Source organism: Marmota monax, unplaced genomic scaffold (assembly GCF_021218885.2).
Source record: "Marmota monax isolate L192 unplaced genomic scaffold, Marmota_monax_Labrador192_F-V1.1 WCK01_AAM20220418_F8-fsc00015, whole genome shotgun sequence".
In the NCBI taxonomy this organism is placed as follows: Eukaryota; Metazoa; Chordata; class Mammalia; order Rodentia; family Sciuridae; genus Marmota; species Marmota monax.
Genome location: NW_026692194.1, coordinates 19,274,664 through 19,295,808, shown reverse-complemented (window position 1 = coordinate 19,295,808; position 21,145 = coordinate 19,274,664). Strand labels below are relative to the sequence as shown.

Genomic DNA, 21,145 nt, shown 5'->3' with positions numbered 1-21,145 from the left:
GTCCATACATGTTTGTGACAGACTAGTAAAGGGATGTTCAGCACCTGGAGTGCTGTTTTCTTCCAGGCTGGTGGCCAAGTAAGATAGAGCAACAGGAAATAGGAAGTTTAACTTCATGGAATCCTTTTGTAGAGACTCTTCTCAATTATGGTGAAGGTTTCTGGAGAAGCTTAATAACGATTTTCTGCGGAGGGGGGTGCAGCTACACTGTGATAACCAGTAACCAGGTAACTGTGGGTAGATGCATCTGCCCCTCTCCAGTTTCCCCTTATCATCTTGGGAAAGTTTCTAATATCATTTTGGGGGTAGAGCAAACCCTGCTCTGTCTGCCATTAGCTGACATTTCTGCTGACCACATGGTCTCAGAAGCTGAACTCTCTTGCCCAGCTTCCTGTCTCCCGGCCTGTTTTCCCACTCCCATCTCCGTGAAGGGCAATTCACCTTTTAACTTCTAATTTTCTAGTATGGCCGCTAAACCTGTAAGACTGAGAGCTGGCTTAGCTGTCAAATTTCCCCTGAGAGGTGTTCTTCCCTTAATTCTGAAGGGTCTTGTTTTTCATCAAGTCCAAGGACATTTCCCCTAAGCTTTTGTCATTTAAAATCCCAGGCCTCAGCCAGAGCGCACTTGACCCTTCACCCTAATGGGTCACCCGAAGCCAATAGATTAAGCCCCAGGAATTCCCTATTCATATTCCTGTCCCACCCTAAAGGAGGCCTACATAACTCAGAAGCTTGCTTCCGCCAGCAGCCATTTTCTGTTCCCTAAAAATGAGCCATACCAGCTGGGAATGTAGCTTAGTTGGTAGGGTATTTGCCTCGCATGCACAAGGCCCTGGGTTCAATGCCCAGCACTAGCAAAAAAAAAACAAAAAACAAACTTAAAAAAGATATTTGCCAGGTGTGATGGAGCACACCTGTAATTCTAGTGTGTAATCCCAGCGGCACTGGAGGCCGAGCCGTGAGACACGTGTGTGTCATTTGCCTTAACAGGGTCCCTATAGTTTCATCAGTATAGCATTTATTTGCCTAACACTCCTGAGGCCCTGGGTCCCATCCCCAGCATGGCAAAAAAGAAAAACCCCAAACCCACACCTAGATCTGGGGAGAAGGAATAAGGAAATGTGGAGTGACTGCTGTGGGGTACAGGTTTCCTTGGGGCATGATAGAAATGTACTAAAATTATATAAAACTCTCTAAATACACTGGAAATCACTGAAGTGTATGCTTTAAATGGGAAAACTATGTGGTATATAAATTATAGCTCAATAAAATAGTTTTTAAAATGTTAGGTAAAACTTGACATAGGCAACGCCATTTTGAAGCATATCCTCCATTTTAGAACAAGAGTCACCTCAAGGTCATTCTGACTCAACCTGACCTAAACCCCAGACAATACTCCACCATCAGGCAAAGAAACCCCAAATGCATCATAAGAAAGGAAATGGTTATCTGGGACTAAAAACACCTAGTTCCTTATGCAGGTGACACCACCCAGACCCTTCCCTGAAAAGCCCCTAGCAAGGTCCTAATTCCCCTTCCTTAATCCTCTATATCTACCTCAAACTGTAAGTGGAGGATGGTCTCAGGCTCCTCTGGGCACCTCCCTGCAGGTGTAAAGGTCAGGCGACTGTGTCATGCAACAGCAAAGGGTTTACTGGGGGTCCAGCATGCTGGGGCTCCAAGCCTACCTCGGAGAGGTAAAGAGCAAAGAGCCCCGAGAACAGCTTGAGCAGAGCTTATATACATTCTTTGAAAAGGGCAGGGACTTCACATACAGCATAACAAATCACCTCACGCCACGGGAAAATCAAACAACAACTCTAAAACATGATTAGCACATTCACTGTTGGGAACAAGTTAGGTAGGGGTGATTGGTCAGTACAAAAGGGGTATTCGTTTGAACTGATTGGTTTAAGCCAAGAGGGGTGTACGTGCTGAACTACATGGTTTCCCAACAGGTTTATCAACTACCATAAACTACTGGGAGGGTTATCTGGCATCCCAGGTATTTCCCTGTCTCATGCTGATTGGTGGCTGCTAGGGGGCTGCTATGGATCCCCACCTAGCCTGACTGAGTCAGGGACACCTGGCGCAGCAGATCTCTCCTGTAGATAAACAACTTAGCAGGGTGGGAATGTGCCTAGGAGTGCTCTGTGGGTTTTTCCAAGGACAAAGGCCATGTCCCTTCCTTGGACAGCTTTGCTCTGAGATAGAGGCTGGTTTTTCACAGGTTTGTCCCAAATAAACTTGTTACTGTTGAGCCGTTGTTACTGCCAGGGAGTCCCAAACAAAGAATTGAGCAGTTCACACAAGTAACAGGCAAAGTATGGATTTTTTTGAAGGTGGAGGTGAAAAACCAGCCTCTACCTCAGAGCAAAGCCTGTCCAAGGAAGGGACATGACCTTTGTCCTTGGAAAGACCCACAGAGCACTCCTAGGCACATTCCCACCCTGCTAAGTTGTTTATCTACAAATAATAGGAGAGATCTGCTGTGCCAGGTGTCCCTGACTCAGTCAGGCCAGGTGGGGACCCATAGCAATCCCCTAGCAACCATCAATCAGCATGAGACAGGGAAATACCTGGGATGTCAGATGACCCTCCCAGTAGTTTATGGTGTCGGGAAACCATGTAGTTCAGCATGAACACCCCTCTTGGCTTAAACCAATCAGTTCAAATGAATCCCCCTCTTGTAGTAACCAATCACCCCTACCCAATTTGTTCCAGCCAGTGAATGTTTTAGAGTTGTTTTATGATTTTCCCACGGTGTGTGATGATTTGCTAAGAGATGCTATGATGTATGTGGGGGTCCCTGCCTTCTCCAAAGAATGTATAAAACTGCTGCAAAGTCTGGGCTCGGGGCCTTTCAGCGTCAACAGTTGCTGTGTGCGCGCGGAGGACCGAGCTAGCTCACAATAAACACCTCTTTGTGATCTCGGTCTCTGGTGGTCTTTTGGGGGTCCCGAATTCGAGCATAACAGAGGTGGAAGTAGCAATCTGCAAGGTAGAGCAGAGTGGGCTGAGGGGACACAACTTGTCTCCCTGTTTCATCCTCCTGCTGTATCCTTCTTATACTCTGCCTCCGCCATCTTGGTGTCCCTGAACTCCTACCTAACACAGCCTCCTTCTCCTCTCTATTTCCTTCATTTGCTTCTTTCCTTACAAAAAAAAAAAAATGTAGCAGCTTAGTTGAGTGCGGTGGCACTGTAATCCCAGCAACTCAGGAGGCTGAGGCAGGGGGATTGCAAGTTTGAGGACAGCCTCAGTAACCTAGAGAGACCCGTGGCAACTTTGCAAAAGCCTGTCTCAAATTAAAAAGTAAAAAGAACTGAGGATGTATTGCCTCTGGCTTTTGTCCTCAATGTAGAAAGAAGGGAAGAGGGAGGAAGAAAGCTCCTAATCCTCGGGCCCGTCCTTCTGCTAAAGGAGCCACCTTCCACCAATTTCCACACAGAGCCTGATCACAGGGTCATTAAGTAAAATAGAAAAGGATAATAAATTTTTATGTGTTCAGAAACGGTTTCTCTCCTCCCCTGCTCTTGGGGTTGATTAACTTCATTGGAAATAATGATTTTCAGCCTGGGATCTAAGTGGTAATTACTGAGCGTTCACCTAGTTTATAGACTTTCTTTGGAAGACCATAATCCTTATTAACAGGGTCCTTTTCTCTCCCCCACTCACTCCATTTTTCCTTGGTGTGAGAACTGACAAGCTGGAAAATAAATGAGCTGGAAGAAAAGTGGCTTCTTTTTTCAAAGAGTTGTGTCATATTTCCAAAGAGCAGTGCTATAAGTATGGTTGGTCCTCCCTTTAGAAAAGAATCTGTGTTTCAATGACACTTCAATGACAGCCGCTGCAGGGGAGAAATGCAGTTCAGGACTTACCCAGGAAGTCACTGGCCAAATTCCTTCCTTCCTAGAATTTTGCTGACAGAGGCCCCACCATCATCTCCAGCAGCTTTTTGAGGCCATTACCACTTGAGATTTTTCTCAATAGACAGTGAGCGTTCTCTTAATGATACTCTGGCTCAGACCTGCTTGAACTCATTCCACGTCTGTCTCTTGTTCCTCTTTATATGACAGAGACCCCTATTTGTCCTTAACTGGCTTGCACAGGCCTCAAAGCCAGCCTTTCCTCTGAGGCTCAGGGGTAGGGAGGCCCGTGAGCAATTCTTCTATGTGATTTGGGACACTTGGCAGTTCTGAAGGGGCTGCTAGTCACAGGGTCCGTTGTACTGGCCACAGAGGTGGCCAGTGGTCCAAGCTGTGACATCAGAGTTTATATGTACATTCGGGAGGGAGATGCTCTTCTTCCTCCACCCTGGTTTGACTTGGATGTTTCTGGGACTGTTTATAGGCATGTCCCCACACTCCACATATCATGTAGCCACCCCAAGGAAACCATCAGCAGGAAATAAGAATGAGGTCAACACACAGAGGGAGGAGAGCTAGAGATGCTGGGAAAGGTGGAAATGAAGCAAAAGTGAGCTGATCGCAGTAATGGGATTCTTAGGGTTTCTGAGGCCAGCTCCACTTCTGGTATAGCTCAGCAGTGGAGTGCTTGCCTACCTTGGGTTCAAAACCGAGCACCCCACACACAAAAAAAATTCTCCCAGTAGGGGGTGCGTGGCAGCTGTGGAGGTTGGGGCAGGGGGAAGGTTTCACTCTGCATGTCAGTGGGCCCTTGTTTTCCCTGTGCCAATGGAATGTGTGCGGTTTCTTTTTCTCCTGCATCAACTGTGAACTATGCTTGTAATCCAGAACATTCGTGGGAGACATTTTTTCCCTTATTTTTCCTGGAGTTGACCTCAAGTAAGGGCAGGACTCAGGAGACAGGGAGAGATCATAAGGGGTAGAAGTTACTGCTGACACTGCACGGCCCTTACCCGAGGGCCGACCTGCTCACTGTCGTGCAGGGAATGTCAGGCCCTAAAAAGGGCATCTCTAATGGACCCATCATCTCATTTAGATCATTTTGTGGGTTTCAAAATCCCTCGTGGAAGGTCCAATTAAAATCTTGGAAGAAATCTGGGCTGTGTACATTGCCCTCAGCAGAGCAACTTAGTGCTGAATACAGTAAAATGAGAAACAAGACGAAGCCATTGCCCAGATTACGATAATTAGAATTGGAGGCATCTTCCTGTGTAAAAAGGAAAAAAATGTCCTGGTGGTCTTCATTAGAAAGAGAAAGGATTTCTCAAATAAAATGAAATCCTGGCACTTGCCTTTGATTGGAACTTGAAGTCTCCCAATGCAGCCTCTGCACATCTCTTATGACAATTTTCACTTCCTGCCAAGTTATTTATATCCAGGTTTGGATATTTACTTTTTGCTTCTAGATTATATTGTCCCATATCTACATCTGTGGACAAATTGCAACGGTTTGTGCTCAATAAATGATGCAGTAAAAATATACAAATGGGTAGATGGATGAATGGATGAGTGGATGGATGGATAGATGAATGGATGGATGGGTGGGTGGACAGATGCATGGATGAAGGATGCTGGGGAGTCAGGTTGGGCTGGGCAAAGCTAAATTGTGGGCTGATGAGAGAAGGGAAGAAGGGAGGTGATACTTGGTATGTCTGAGTTAAATACTGTCTGGCACTTTATAAACATCACTTCAGTTAAGACTCGTACCAATGCAGCCTGTTGTTTTTCTATTTCAACATTTCTATTTAGGCAGGTTAAGAATTTGCCCAGTGGGACCTTCATCTAGGTCAGTGTGAATGAAAATGCCTACTATACTCTAAAGGTCAACTGAGTACCAAACAGACACCAAAAAGTTGATTTCTGTGATGTCGTTTACCCAGAGGCATTGGCTCAGGACACATGTGACTACAGGATTAAAGTGAAGCAGGTTCAGCCATGACTTGGGGTCAGTGGCAGGGACCAAAAAGTTGGCTTCCCCAAGGCCTGTGTGACTCAAGTGCCCATCCCTTGCTTGCTGTGAGAGGAATCCTAGGATAGGTATAGTGGAACTCTCAGCAGCCCTGTCCTAGAACATTGTGCTGGGTTCCAGGCTGAAGTGGCACCCCCTTTCTCCACAGAAAAGCCCTCTTCACCATGGCTGATTTTAGGACTGTCAGCAAAAGAGTCTCTGCAAAAGAGTCCATTGTAGATAAACTTCCTATTTTCGTGTCACCCTTTTTACTTGGCCACTGGCCGGGAAGATACCAGCACTCCAGGTGCTGGACACCCCCTAGTTTTTCACAAACATATCCAGTATAGTACTTTGTAGAAATGTGCAAACAAGGCCTCTGGCCTTGAGCTGGGCTTCCCAGAGATGTCTACATTTTTAAGATAAGTTACAAATGGGCTCCATGGTAACAGCTGGCAGGGGGAGGATAGAAAGGGGAGAAGAAGCTCCCCCCTTCTCAGGTGTTGTCCTTGAAGAGTTAACTTGCCCAGAACAATGAAAGAAAAAGCTGCTTTTATGTGAACTTCTGCAGACTGTGAGCTTCTGAGTCCCTCCCCTTACATGCTGGGTATAAAATTCTGAAACTCCCTAAACTCGGGGTTCAGGGGATTGATTGATTACAGCAAAAGCTGTGCCCTCTGAACCTGACTGCAGCCAAATAAAACTGTTTCCTGCTGTCTTCAGTGCCTTGCCTTGTTTGTCCACTCACTACAGCCACTACCAGCTGGCCCTGTCTACCATGGCCCTTCTCCACTCCCTCGTCCCCCAGACTGGTCTCTCTGAGGGGTTGCAGACAATATCCACTCTGTTTATTCCAGAGCATAGAAGCTGAGACCAGGTGTCATTTGTGTGAGCAGGCCTCAGAGGAGGAGAGAGAAGAGGGGCTGCCCACATACTCTGTCTCAAGGCCTGGCTTCAAGCTGATGTCACCATCAGAAGGAACAGCTCTAGGGTGCCAGGAGGTGCAGGAGTTTGGGGACCTGGAATGTAGATGTGCTTCTGGAGATGGATCCTTGGTGTGACTTTCTCAGAACCCTGGTTCCAAAGCCGTTCCCCACCCTGGCTGTAGGCCTGGTCTCTCAGAAGTGGTGTCCAGGTGAGCTTGTGATCCTCCTGTTTCAGCCTCCGGAGTCACTGGCATTATAGGCGTGCATTGCCATGCCCAACCTTACTAATTTTTGGTCATGTGATAAATAATTCTCTGCAAGGATTCTGTTATCAGTTATTTGCAATGTAGTATAACTGAAAACCACAGTATCTCCCTCCTCAAGGATTTCTAGTTTAAATCATTGTGGAGAAAAGTTTCTGATAACCAAGCAAACAAACAACCCCCGCAAAAAGAAACATACGAACCGTAACCCTCCTCATTTCTAATTTTATGACTTCCAGTAGTTGACAAGGTTTTTTCACATGTCTTCTTTAGGGGATGGTTTAACATAACCCCGTTTTACTCATCTCCCTGTGGGAAGTGCATTTATTTATGTGACAGGTTCTGGCAGGCAGAACTGAAATGTATTTGTACAAGGACCTTCAGGGGTCCTCATGGGCTTTGGAAAGGATGCTCACAGGTCCTAGAAACACATTCCCCACCAAAGATGGAGGACAGAGATTTCCCCTCCCTATCCACCAGGGAGTTGGCAAGGTTGCAGACTGAAGGCACCTGCATCAGACCTTGGAATTCTCTGGGAAGAGGCCCCTGCTTGCACTGGCTGGTGCTGCCCTGTGAACTTCACCTTGCTGACCCTTCATTACCTCCATCTGCTGAGTCAAACAAATGCTCCGTTGTTTGTCCCCTCTGCCACTGCATTGCACAATGAATGTCTGAACCAAAGGGAGCAGCCCCTGAAGTTTTGATTTTGTATCCTACTACAATTCCCAGAACTAGGCTTTTATTTTTTTCTTTAAATTTATTTGCTTTTATGTGGTACTGAGGATTAAACCAGGGCCTCATCTGTGCTAGGCAAGTGCTCTACCAGAGCTACAACCCCAGCCCCTGGAACTAGGCTTTTAATATGATCATGTGTGTGTGTGTGTGTGTGTGTGTATACATGTATTTGAACCAACACTCATATGTGCAAGTACATGTGTCCCAAAGAAATGTATCTAAAACCCCAAGTTCTGGGGCAGCTGTGGTGGGAAGGGCTACCCTTTTATCCAAAGATGCCTACAGAGCATGGATGTTATCTACACCGATATAAAGTCCCAGGGTAAGAAATTGATATGGGGGGAGGGGGAATGGGGGCTTCACGATGAACAGTATCTGGGGGACTTTCCATAGGGAACAAAAGAGAAGAGGCTATTTGGAGGTGGAGACCACTGTAGGGCATGATGGCTGAGAAAGGGCTTCCTCTTCAATTCCACCCTACTCCCCACCCTAAGGCTGCCCTGGAGTTCAAGCTTTCTGATTTAAGAACTTTCTCTAGACCAGCACTCCATCATAGACCTTTCTGTAAGGATAGAAATATTCTATGTTTGTGCTGTCCAGTATGGTGGCTGTTAGCCACAGGTGGCTATTGAGCACTTTAAATGTTGTTAGTGCAACCAAAGAGTTGCAAAATAATTTAAATTCATTTAAATGTAAATAACTGTGGGTAGCTAGTGTCTACTTTAGTAGGCAGCACAACTCTAGGGAAGAGAACTTTACTTGTCTCCCAGGAAACAGAAACTAATGAAAACAAGAACTGGGCTTGCAAAACCTCATGGAGCAGGGGATGTGTGTTGAAGATGCATCTTCAGCAGGAAGATGGCCCACCCTCAATGGAGGACATTTCCTTCCATCCTGCATCCAGGTGGCTCCATCCTGCTCTATACAGTTCACCTGCCAAACTGGGTTACGAAGTTGGCAGATGCTTGCTAAATGTGGTTCTTGGTGGAAATCCCTGTGGGACTCTTACATTTGCCCCCCTCCCTCCTTCCTTTCCCTTCAGAACCTCAGAGTGACAGAGCCCAAAGGTCAGACTCATTTTGCTTATATGGAAAATAATTGCTTGTGGTCAGTTGGAGAGGCAGAGCCAGGGGGTGTCTGGTGTTTCCTGGTTAAGATTTTCTTTAGTGATTCTGTGAACATCACATCTGTGAACATTTCCCTCAAAACAGAGTAGAAACTCTCAAAAATGCCCCCAAATGGGCATGATGGCACACTGTAGTCCCAGCTACTTGGGAGGCTTGAGGCAAGAGAATAGCTTGACCCCAGGATTTGTCTCAAAAAACAAAACCCCAAACCAGCCAACCAAACAAAGGACTAGCAATGTAACTTTCTTTGCCCAGACTACAGTTCTTACAGTAAGAAAACACTTTCTGTGAACTTGATGGTGGCTAAGTTGTCCTAGCAGGATGTTGGTGCTATTATACCTATTGTCTCTGAGCTCTGCTCTGTACTGTTCAGGCTAGAAGTCTGCAACACTACTTCCCATAATTTCTTGCCAGTTTCCTTCCAAATAAGTTTGCAAGTGGAAGAAAAGGAAGAGGGAGGGACTCATTTCTTGTTTCCAGCCAGGGTCTGAATCACTGTATCAGCATCAGGCAACTATGGGTCCTCTGAGGTACCACTATGCTACCTGTTGTCCCTTCAGTGGCCTGAACATGAGCTGATTCCCACCCTTCTTGGGAGTACTAACTTTACTTTGTTCATGGCTACCTTGAAGAAAAACTACATTTTTCCAGATCTCTTTGCAACTATAATAGGTCATATGGGAAAGTTCTGGCCAATGACAATGGAGAAAAAGTGATGTGTATAATTTCAGTGCCAGGCCCTTGAAAGGAAGGGATGAGCTCACCCTTTTCCCTTTCCCTTTCCTTTCTTGGAAATGTGGATGTTGATAGTGAATCATCTTGGACCATGGAAACCGGAAACACCGAGTATGGTGGGGGAATTAGGTAGGAGAGGCTGGGGAGCTGATGTTATGGAGCCTCCATACTGGATAGATTATGCTTGGACTCTTAGAAAAATGAACTTGAAGACAGTATTGTTTAGAATCCGTTAACATCGCCCATCTGTATTCTAACGTGTGACCCATGAAAATTAGACATGGCGGCCCCACTCCAAAGGAGCTCACAGGCACCCGCACCTGCTCTTGCTGAGGCCACTGAGATCCTCCTCACCACTAAGCCCAGGAGGCATTTTTCAGCTTGTTTTACTAAATCTTTCAGTGGTACTTGGCATTTATTCCTTCTCAAAACCCTGACTTCCCTGGGCTCTGTGGCATCCATACACTTGACTTTGCTCCTACATCTCTGACCTTTCTTCCTTAGTTTGTTTTGCCTATTCTTCTGCGTGTCATTGAAGTGTTGGTTATGATCCTCTTTTTACCTCTTTCTACTCACAGTCTGAGTGATTTCATTCACCATCTTGAAGCTGAGAACTTCTGGAATGTTTGTCCAACCCAGATCATTGCTCTCAGCTCTAGACTCCTATGGCCAATTGCTTAATGGAAACCTCCTCTGGAATACCTCACAGGCCCATTAAACTCAACCGCTCTCTCCTTGTGCTCCTTGTCTCTCCTGTCTAAGCCTATTCTTCCTCCTGGGTTCTCGGGCTGTGGCAGCCCCACTGACCACGCAGTTGCTTAGTTTGAAACTTGCAGTCATCTTGATTCTCAGTCTTTTGCCCACATCCAGGCAAAGTATTGATCCGTTGACCTGCTCTTTTAGGTGTCTCTCAAACTTGTCCACATGTCCCCATTCTCACTGCCCTCGCCCACCCTGCCATTCCCTTATTTTCCAGCCCTGTGGCCCCAGCCATTCTTCTATAGCAGAAACATCCTTCAAAACCTTGTACCATCTTCTCAATATCCTCAATATTAAGCAAAAATACTTTGATTTACAAGGCCCTTCATAGTCTGGTCCTTGTCACCTCCTTATTCTGCAGGTCCAGTCCTACACATTTCCAAAACCAGCCCCCTCTCTGGTCTTCACACACTACTCCTTCTGCATGCAACCCTCTTGCTTCTCATGAGCAAGCTCCCTGTGGCTTCCTCTCAGGCTCAGCTTGGGCAGCCTGCTTCCCAGAACCTTTCCTGCCTGCAGGCTTAGTGTGGCTGTGTCTCCTTGCTGTGCCCCAGCAGCTCAGGCTGGCCCATGGCCATGGAGTCCTCCCCGTGGTACACAGCACTCTGTGTCTTGTAGGGTACCATGAACCTGGAATGCAGGAATAGTACTGTCCTTCCCACCTTTGTCTTTCTGACCCCTAACTCAGTGCTGCCTGGCCCCAAACTGGACAAAGTACTTAACATCTCTGATCCAGGAAAAAATAGAGGAAAAGTATCAATTTCCTAGGGCTGAGTATTTATTTATCTATTTTATAATGAAATAAATAGGCAAGTTTCTTGTTCAAAGACCTGGCTTGGTAAATATAAGTTCCCTTTTCTTTTTCGTTTTTGGTACCAGGGATTGAACTCAGGGGCACTCGACCACTGAGCCACATCTCCAGCCCCATTTTGTATTTTATTTAGAGACAGGGTCTCACTGAGTTGCTTAGTGCCTCACTTTTGCTGAGGCTGTCTTTGAATTTGTGATCCTCTTGTCTCAGGCTCCCAAGCCACTGGGGATGCAGGTGTGTGCCACTGTGCCCAGCAGTTCCCTTTTCTTATCTCCCTATGCAGAAAACAGGAAGGTAACTGATTATAGAAGGGAGAGGGTTGGCATCCAGATATTTCCCAGTTGCCCAGTGGATGTTGAAATGTCATAGGAATCACAGGCATTAGAATGGAAAGGAAGGTGAGGACCCTCTGACACCTTCATGCACCCATCACATACTTGGGCCATAGTGGAGACCCCAACAGGGAGGAGAGCTGCTGGGTGAGCTGGACCCAACGCCCTTCACTGTCGGAGCCTAGCTCTTAGGTCTTGGCTGGAAGCGGGACAATTGGAAGCCCTCTCTCCAAAAACTCTGTTGGCAAAGTGTTCTTTCAACTGCTGGATGAGGTTCATAGGTGGATCATGAAATCAACTTAGTAGCTTTGTCTAGCACTAAAACAAAACAAAAACTCAAATGGAAAATGATACCGTATACTGTACAGTGTGGTTTTATGAAACTTCTTGTTCCATTCCATCACATGATATCAGGAAGGCCCCTGCTCTAGACAGAGGAGGTATATTTGGTGGCTTTGGCCAGCAGAGTGGGGAGCCCAGAGGACTGGAGATTGAGTTCATAGATTGTAATGGGAGGAGCCCTCAATGTGTGTGACCCAATACTGTCTCTAGGACACCTGGAAGGAAAAGGATGGTGTGGGAGAGGGATGTGGAGGCGGAAAGAAGCCTTTGCAGACTTGGCACAATTATGGCGGTGACTAAGGTGCTACTGAAAGGAAATTCACAAAAGCACCTGGGCGGAGCAATCACCCGGAAGGAGCAGTTTCCCCTGAGGAAGCAAGAGGGGCTACCTGGTCCCGTTATCCTCATGAAATGCCTTTCATTATGGTGATACCTTGCAATGGTGCAACAAATTACACTTTCCAGAGTCCCCAGCTCTGCTGACTTCTGGGAGGTCAGGGGAGGGTATCATTAACTCATATCAGAGATGGGGAAACGGAGGAGCTGAGTGGTGATGCCAGGCCTCCTGGTTTCTCAGCAGGCACCCTGCCCACCTCCCTATAATGTGAGTGTTATGGTGCAGGTTCAAGACCCTGGCTGCCCATTAAAATTACCCGGGCAACTTCTGTAAAAGTTCCCAGTGCTTTCCCATGATATCGAAATCTCCAGAATCTCCAGGGTTGGGCCTGGCCTCTTTCGAAGCTTCATTTGGAGAATCAAGGGCAAGTGTGCAGTGGCCAGTTGGGCTGAAGAGCAGGGCCACAGTCCCTCCCCCAGGCTCGGGCCACTCTGGTCTGGTTGATGCACAGGCTCAAATGGAGTCACTGTTTTGCAGAGTAATTCCCCTGTGGGGTTGCCACATATCTCCAGGGACCTCCAGAGAGGAGGTGTGAACAGGAAGATGGGGAGGCAGGCGGCTCTGACAGGCAGAAAGCAAACAGCTCACAGGGGTGGCAGGCTGCATTTTATTCATCGTTAATTTAAACACCCTTCAAGTCCTCTCTTGAAGTGCCGCTCAGAAAAAGAAACGTGTTGTTGAAGAAGCCCTGCATGCTCCACCCCCCTCCTGAGAGACTGAGTAGCATAGAAAATGAGTTGTAAAGCAGGGGCAGCTTCCTCTGGGAGGAAAGGGAGGGGGCCAGGCGAGTGCAGACCCCTCATGGCTTCTCAATGCACGCGATGAGGCTGGCTTTGCTCAGCGTTGCATGGAAGATATCACACCCTGGGGTGCCTGAGGGTGACAGAGCTCCTCCAGGAGTCCAGGCTCCAAGTCCCCTGCTGCTGAGCCTGCTGGGAGTCAGGAATGGCTTCATTAGTCCCTCCCACCCCATAGGAGGAGCTTTAGGAGTCACCAAGGCCAGGGTTATTCTACTGCTGTAGCAAACAGAGTCCCATAGAAGTGCCCTCAGCTGCAGTCTGGATGTGCTTTCCAGGCGGTGATGTAGAATTGTGCTTTTTATTTTTGAGAGTGTAAAAGGTTACAGTAAGATGAAACTGCATGGCCCACAGCTCCTCGGTGGCCTCCGTGGACTGTCTTCTGCCTCCGTTCCCCATGAAGGCTCAGCCACTCCTCACCCCAGAGCCTGCAGGAAGAGGACTCTGCTAGAAGGCTTGAGGGACAGAGGCCCCCAGGTCAGCTGCTGCTCAGGACACGGCTTGGTTTTGGGTGCTGGCTTCTGTGTAAAACAAACACATGCACATGGTACATAAAGCTCCGCCAAGGCAGAGAGGGGCTTCCCAGGTCCTAGCAGACCTCTAGAGAATCAAACACAAACCATCTTTCTTCTTAAAGCAGCCCAGACTGATTTTTCCTTGTAGAGAAGGGCTAATAGCTCTTTGTAAGGCTGATGTGTGTGCAGGTACACCTGTCCCAGGGCTGTCTGACTTTTTCCACAGGCTGAGGGTTGAGACTACCTGAGCCTTAGGACTCCTTCACCAGGCCTGGGCCTCCGGCTTCACTCACAGAATGAAGGAATCTGTCACCCAGCATTAGCAAGCAGGTGCACCACAGTGGCTTCTTAACCTGTCTCTGAGAGGGCCCAGCACCTAGACCCTTCTTGGCCACAGCCGAAATGGCAAGGGCTTCTTGGAGTCAGGCTGCCTTGATGGAGCCCCACAGTTCAGCCTGAGATGGGTGAGTGTGGGCCTGAGGTTAGGAACAGCTCCCAGAGCCTGTGCAAGTTGCAGATTGCAGTGAGCTACCAGCTGTGGGTCAATCTAGAGAGCCCTTGGCATCTGACAGAATCGAACCCTTCTTAGCCCAAGGTTGGAAAGAAACTGCATGAAGGAAAGGGATCCCTATCAATGTCATTGTTCCTGAAATTATGTGAAGACCCCATCCCATCCCTGCTTCTCATTTTAGGCCCTCAAGCAGGATATTAACCAAACATCTTTTAGGGGTGGGTTAGTGGAATGTCCCACCCAGTCCTCTGACCCAGCTTTTGAAGGCAGCAGCCCTAAGCCTTTTGGTCTAAGGGGAAGGACAATGATGTGCTATACCCTCCAGTGTCACTGAGACTGGGGTAGAGGGATGGGGACTTGGGGGAAAATGCGCATGTGGTCCTGGATCCTGAGCTACAACCATACTTGGAGGATTAATGTTTCTCTGGGAAGTTGGGAGGCTTATGGCTCCTTTACAAATTTGCTCAGCTGTGCCCAACTGCCTCCCTCCAATGCAAAACATAGGAAAGGAAGAGAAAACATCTAAGGCTGGAGCATAAGCAACTTAGGATTGACTCTAGGAAGCACTATTGACAGAGGAGACTGCCAAGGAATGTTTCGTATTTCTCTTCTCTGGAGGCAGAGCCGTCCCTCCCAGGGGGACAGGATTCCATCATTGCTGTGCACCTGTTGGTGGGATGGAAACTTGGTAGCTGGGCCTTTGCCCCTCTGTGCTGTTGCCCAGGGCTCCCTGACCCTAGGTAGGCTGCTATTTTGCCTGTAACTGAGTCCTTATGTCCAGATGCCTCTACCCCGGGGATCTTTACTTCCTCCCCTGGATAGCTCAAATCTCCAAGTTATTTCCCGTTGCCTAGGTGACATCTCTAATTGGATGCCTTTTAATGGTTCCTTCTTTAAAAGAGATGAACCTGGCACTTTATTTCCAAGTCCCACTAGACATGTGTCTCTCGGAGCGCATGCAGTCCCTTTGTGTGAATGCAGCCAGCATTCAAATGGGTATTCACAGGGCTGACCTGACTGACAATCATGGTGGATCCCAGAAGCTGAACTCTTGGAGGAGCTTACCTCTCAGGATTTAGCAAGACTGACTCCCCTCCTGGTCAGCCCTGCCTCACTGGCTTCATCTCAGATGAAGTCCTGTGTTTAAAAACCAACCCCAACCCAAGTTAAGAATTACCCAAAGTAACTGGAGAGTGACTGAGATCTCAGCTAATTTTTTTCCTTCTTGCCATAAACCTGAAGGGGAGAGAGGAGTTTGATATTCAATATGATTCTTAATGCTGTGTGTACATGAGTGTGCAGGTGTGCATATTGGGTGTAGGTATGAGTGTGTAAGAGTCTGTGCCTGTGTGTGCTCTAGACACAGTTGCCAGGGAGGGAGATGTCATAGCATCCCTGCAGCTGGTGGTGAAGTGGTACTTTTCTAAGACTTCCCAACAGAAATAGTATATAGCCTCAAGCCACCAACTTTTCAATGAAGCCTGGATATAGAGAGGGCTCTTCTGGGAGAATCTGTCCCTCAGCCTAAGGAGCATCCAGACCATAACTTTAATCCAAAAATTACTCTAATCCATAGGTTCCCCCAGCTCCCTTCCTCCTGTCTTTCTCCACCTTTGATGCAGACTGTGCATGAGAAAACAAAAACAAAAACTGATTTGAGGGGCACATAGGATTTGGAATGGAACTCTGCTACTGCTAACCCCAAATACCTTATGAGCACTGAAGCCAAATGCCCTGACATTTGCAGGATGGCTACTTTGGGTTTATGGTGACACAGGCCCTGGGTCCCCAAGGGAGTAGCTGGCAGAGCCCTGACTTGGGAGGAAGAGGGATACTAGGGGGCCATGCTCTGCACCAACAGGCTCTCTAATAATGGTAAAATGTCAAACTGTCAACAGTAGTTTAAAAAAAAGAAGAAGAAAATGACAACAATAACAAAAAATCTTGTCTGAGAAGAATCAAATATTACTGGTTAATAATGAAGAAGAGCATTCCTATATGTGGATGAAGCTTGTGAATGAAAGAAGGGTTGGGGGACTTAACATGTGCCTCAGAGATGAGCCAGCTGAAGCAGAGCAGGGCTCCCGCAGCCTGAGAGACCCGCTCCTGCGGGCCACCCTGGGCTTTCCACCATTAGAAGTAGCTGCCCGGTGTGTTGTGCTAAGTGGACTCACTCCAGGCTGAGAAAGGCCAGCTAAGCCCCTTACCATTTGCGATTTCCAAATCTGGGGGAAATGCCACAGTCTGCAAGTTGGTGCTATGTTTCATCTCATTGCATAATACTACACCATTCTCTGTGTGTAGTGGCTGTTCTATATATATACATGGGGAGGCAACATATGGCTCTCCCCACCCCCACCTGTCAAAACTGTGACTATATCACTTCTGACGACCAGAAGGAAGCTGCTAGGCTGGGCCAGGATTCTAAATGCTGAGGAGGTAATTCAGAGCCATGAAAAGCTGCACCATATGCTTTGGGGTTGCCAGCTGCTTATGTGCATGGGGAAGGGTTTAGAGCCAGTCAGCAGACCCCGAGAATGGCATTCTCCTTGCTGCAGTGTGCACTGAATGGGGGTCTGGGGTGTTACTGTTTTCTCTCCCTGGAGAAAAATCTGCTGGGGGCCACGGTTCTCCAAGAGGGGACTCACAAGGGACACAGGCTCCTCCAAAACCTGCCCTTGATAACATCAGGCCTGGCCAAATAGTATTTCTTTTTTAAAAAATAATTTTTTTTTTTGGTTTCATTTTATTGGATAAAGATTAAGAAAGCGCCAGCTCTTAGAGAAGTGAAGCCAATCACGCCCGGCGGCCCGCAGCCTGGGGAGGGTCCACGGCGCTGGCAGGCGGGCGGGCGGTCTACCTGGAGGCGCTGGTCTCCGCCAGCCGGTTGTTCATGATGCCCAGCGCGCCCACGCCGCCCGAGAAGCCGTTCTGGCGCGTGTTGACGCACACGCTGCGCGGGTAGCCGTTGGCCGTCTCCGACAGCTGCTTCTGCAGCAGCGCCAGCGACACTTTGTTGGAGGCTGTGAGGTCGCGCATGGAGATGAGCTCGCCCGACAGGCGGCGGCCTTCGGTGTCGCTGTCGCGGGCCGCGGGGTCTGCGCCGAGTGCGGCCAGGCGGCGACGCAGCCGCGAGCCGGGTGTGATGGCGTTGCGCCGGGCCAGGGGCGCGCCGGGCGCGGGGCAGCAGTGCGCGCAGCAGCGGCAGCTCAGCTTGCGCAGCATCCAGTTGAGCACCTGCTTGATGAGGATGGAGATGACGTTGAAGAGGGAGTAGATGCAGCACACGCCGAGGAGAATGAAGAGGAAGTTGCCCAGGCGGTAGAGCCCCTGGTTCCGGTAGGCGGCGTGCTGGCTGCTCACCAGGTCCCCGAAGCCGATGGTGCTGAAGGTGACGAAGCAGAAGTAGAGCGAGTCCACGTAGTCCCATCCCTCCACGCTGGTATACATGGCCGAGGCGCAGCACGACAGCAGCACGGCGAACAGGCCCAGGATGAGCAGCACGTGGTACACCGAGGGCTTCCAGCCCGCCAGGCTGTCGGCCTCCGAGAGCGCAGAGCCGCGGCGGAAGGTGGCGGGCAGCAGGCCGCTGCGGCGCAGCTGGCGCTCCCGGCACGTGCGCATGATGAAGGCCAGCAGCGAGATGATGCGTTCCAGAAAGAGGTTGAAGAAAAGGATGGTCCCTGCGCAGCCAAACAGCCCATAGGCGATGAGGAAGGCCTTCCCACCCACTGTGGCAGGGGTGGTCATGCCGAAACCTGTGGAGACACAGCGCGGGTCAGCAAGGGCAGGTGGACCCTACCAGGTGTGGGTGTGTGGCAGGTGAATGCAGGTGCTGAATGGGCAGCTATTCTGAGTGGCTCCACTTAGGTGTGTACTTTTGTCTCCCTTGGAGATTGATACTAGATCGGGTTCCTCATGTTGGCAACCCCCAAACTATAAATGAACATGGTGGAGCAGGATCATTAGGAAGGACGCGGTCCTCAGGACACACAAACCAGAAACCACTGCTCAGGTGCAAATCACTGACATGCCCAAAAGCCAACAAGTGACACCTGTTTTCCCACCCTCCATACTGATTTAAAAATATGTATTTATTTTTTAGTTGTAGGTGGACACAATATCTTTATTTCATTTTTATGTGGTGCTGAGGATTGAATCCAGTGCTTCACAGGTGCTAGGTGAACACTCTACTACTGAGCCACAACCCCAGCCCCTCGAAACTGATTTTTTTTTTAATGAAACTGTAGCATACCTGAGTAGACAGCCTTGTTAGAATTCCATGCAACCTTCACCGTCATTGGGATTGCTCACTCTGGAACAAGGTAGACTGTACTCAGGTAGCTACAGTTTATGGTCTCTGAAACAGGATTTATGAAGCAGACAAAAGGATCATGGGAAAGTGAGTCCACCCACAGCCTTTAGAGTGCCAGCGTGACTCTGCCATGGGGGGTTAGCTTCTATCCTTACAAGGATCATTATCAATCACCCTTGTGCACTGTTATGGTTTAGTTGTGTCTCCCAAAAGCTCACGTGTGTGACATTGCAAGAAGGTTCAGATTAGCAATGAGTGGGTTGTGAGAGCCTTAACTGATCAGTGATTTAATCCCCTGATAGGGATTAACTGAGTGGTAACTGAAGTAGTGGGGTGTGGCTGGAGGAGGTGGGAATTGGGGCATGGCTTTGGGGTATATATTTGTATCTGGTAAGTGGAGTCTCTCTCTGCTTCCTGATCTCATGTGAGCTGCTTCCCTCAGCCATACTCTTCCACCATGATGTTCAGGTTTCTCCTCAAGCCCCAAGGAATGGAACAGATCTAAGGACTAAGACCTCTGAAACCATGAGCCCCCAGATAAATTTTTCCTCCTCTAAAATTGTTCTGGTCAGATCCTTTAGTCATGGCAGTGAAAAAGCTGACTAAAACATGCTGTGGCCAAGGGTGAAGATTTGGGCCCAGCTGCTGATTGTGAGTCTGGGCTGGGTCCTGGGAGGTCTGACTTGTTCCTGGGCAGCTGCTTATTGCTTTAAAATCTTATATAACTATTAATTTACCCATTTGTTTAAATCACAGGCTTTAAAGGAGTCTTTATCAATTGATTTCTACAGAAGGCCTGGCTGCCCATCTGTGCACTCACCCCAGACATCCAGAGCAGTACAGAGAGGCGAATCTGCCCCTGCAACTTGAGCTCTGTCTGAGCTAGCTGTGGTCTCTCTGTGGGACCCAAGAGGAGGTCCCACAGAGATCTCTTGACAGGAAGAATCACTAGTTGTTTGGAGCCTGAGCTGAAAATGGATCCCCTGTCTAAGAAGCACCATGGTGCATTTCGGTAGCTGTGGCAGCAAAACTTCAGGGGCATTTCTGTCCAATTCATGCCCAATCGCAGGAGGCCAAGCTGCCCATGGAGTAGGACAACCCTGGAAAAGGGGCAGAGAAGAATTTGGTCCCATTTGGCTATTTTTCCTAAACAGACAGAGAAAACATCTCTTGTAATTTTTCATAGTACATTTCTTAAACCTATATTCTAATCATTCTCTAGATTCCCTGAGGAAATGCCTAAATGCCTGACTATGGTGTTCATTTATGTTTAATGACTCAAGTTTGGGGGAAATCTTATGCTGTTACCCATGATAAAGAAGATGGGTTATGTTCTTATATGCACACTTTGTCCACAGAAGAGTGAAAAACAAAACAAACAAACAAAAACAACAATGAAAACCAACCCCAAGCTAGCAGTTTACCTAGGAACTTGAGAGAAGGATTGTTATATTGAAAAGCCAAATTCAAGTCCTTGATTCATTAAGAAATCACCTCTGGGCTGGGCAGGGTGGTGCACGCCTGTAGTCCCAGCCAATGAGGAGGTTGAGTTAAGAGAGTCAAAAGTTTGAGGCCATTCTCAGCGACTTAGTGAGCAACTTAACAAGACCCCTCCCAAAAACAAATGAAAAAGGACTAGGGATTAGCATGTAGGCCAGAGATAAAGCACCCCTGGATTCAATTCCTAGCAACCACCAAAAAAGAAAGAAATCATCTCTAAATCTATATGGCTTCATGTGGAGTGGGAGTATGTGTTTGTATTTTTAAAAAGTTCTAGCTTTTTAGCCAAAGTGACCAGCAACAGAAGAGAATACTATACAGCCATAAAAATACAAACCACAGCTACTTACAGCAACATGGATGAATCTCAAAAAAAAAAAAAAAAAAAGTTGAACAAAAGAAGCTGGACACTTAAGAATACATTCTGCAGGCTGGGATTGTAGCTCAGTGGTAGAGCACTTGCCTAGCATGTATGAGGTCCTGGGTTTGATCTCCAGCACCATATAAAACTAAATAAACAAAATAAAGGTACTCTGTCCATCTACAACTAAAAATATTAAAAACAAACACCAAAACCCCCCAAAAGAATATATTCTGCATTTTCCCACTAATATAAAATCTAAGACCAGGTAAAAACACACTAAAATCTCAGATTTTTTTAGGGAAATATACTTCATTGGTCAAATTATTATTATTGTTTGTGGTACTAGGGATTGAATTCAGGAGCACTCTACCACTGAGCCACATTTGTAGCCCTTTTTATTTTTTATTTTGAGATAGGGCCTCACTAAGCTGCCAAGACTGAGCTTGAACTTGCAATCCTGCCTCAGCCTCTCATGGTGAGATTGCAGGTGTGTGCCTTGTGCCCTGTGGCTTATAAGAAAAAAACAAAAAAAGATGGTACACACAGGCTCCACTCAACAGACAAGGAAACTGCTGCTGGAAATGGAACTGAGACTGAAGCCCACGTCTGCTGACATCTGTAGTCCATGCTGCCCACCACATAAGACTGTCCCTCGGAGCTGTCCTAAGACAGCTCCACTATCTTAGGGAACCAAATCGCAGTCCTCCAGGGCTGCTGCCAGGAGAGTATTTTCATGAGGGAGTGGCTGTTCCCAAGTCCTCTGTTATGGCTCTTTGTACTGATCACTGCTGCCTCGTTGGCCAGGATCAGGACCCTGCTTTTCCCTTAATGCTCCTGCC

At 47.8% G+C, this 21,145-nt stretch overlaps 1 protein-coding gene and 1 non-coding gene across 3 annotated transcripts in view; one reads left to right on the top strand and one right to left on the bottom strand.

Annotated features, from left to right (window-relative positions):
* The first annotated feature begins 781 nt into the window (after nucleotides 1–781).
* Nucleotides 782–857, top strand: Trnaa-cgc (transfer RNA alanine (anticodon CGC)). The gene has a single exon. It is a non-coding gene; the product is annotated as a tRNA-Ala (tRNA).
* Nucleotides 858–12,897: 12,040 nt separating this feature from the next.
* Kcnk12 (potassium two pore domain channel subfamily K member 12) overlaps nucleotides 12,898–21,145 on the bottom strand; it is a 44,023-nt gene continuing 35,775 nt past the window's right edge. Inside the window, exons 2-3 of one of the 2 annotated variants that reach the window (XM_046424645.1) lie at nucleotides 16,988–17,885; nucleotides 12,898–13,622 (exon numbers count right to left, since the gene is read on the bottom strand). In XM_046424645.1, coding sequence (XP_046280601.1) covers nucleotides 13,580–13,622; nucleotides 16,988–17,885 — 941 coding nt within the window. In that variant the 3' untranslated portion in view covers nucleotides 12,898–13,579. Of the gene's footprint in view, nucleotides 17,886–21,145 lie in introns of both variants that reach the window. The other variant, XM_046424655.1, reaches the window with a different exon arrangement.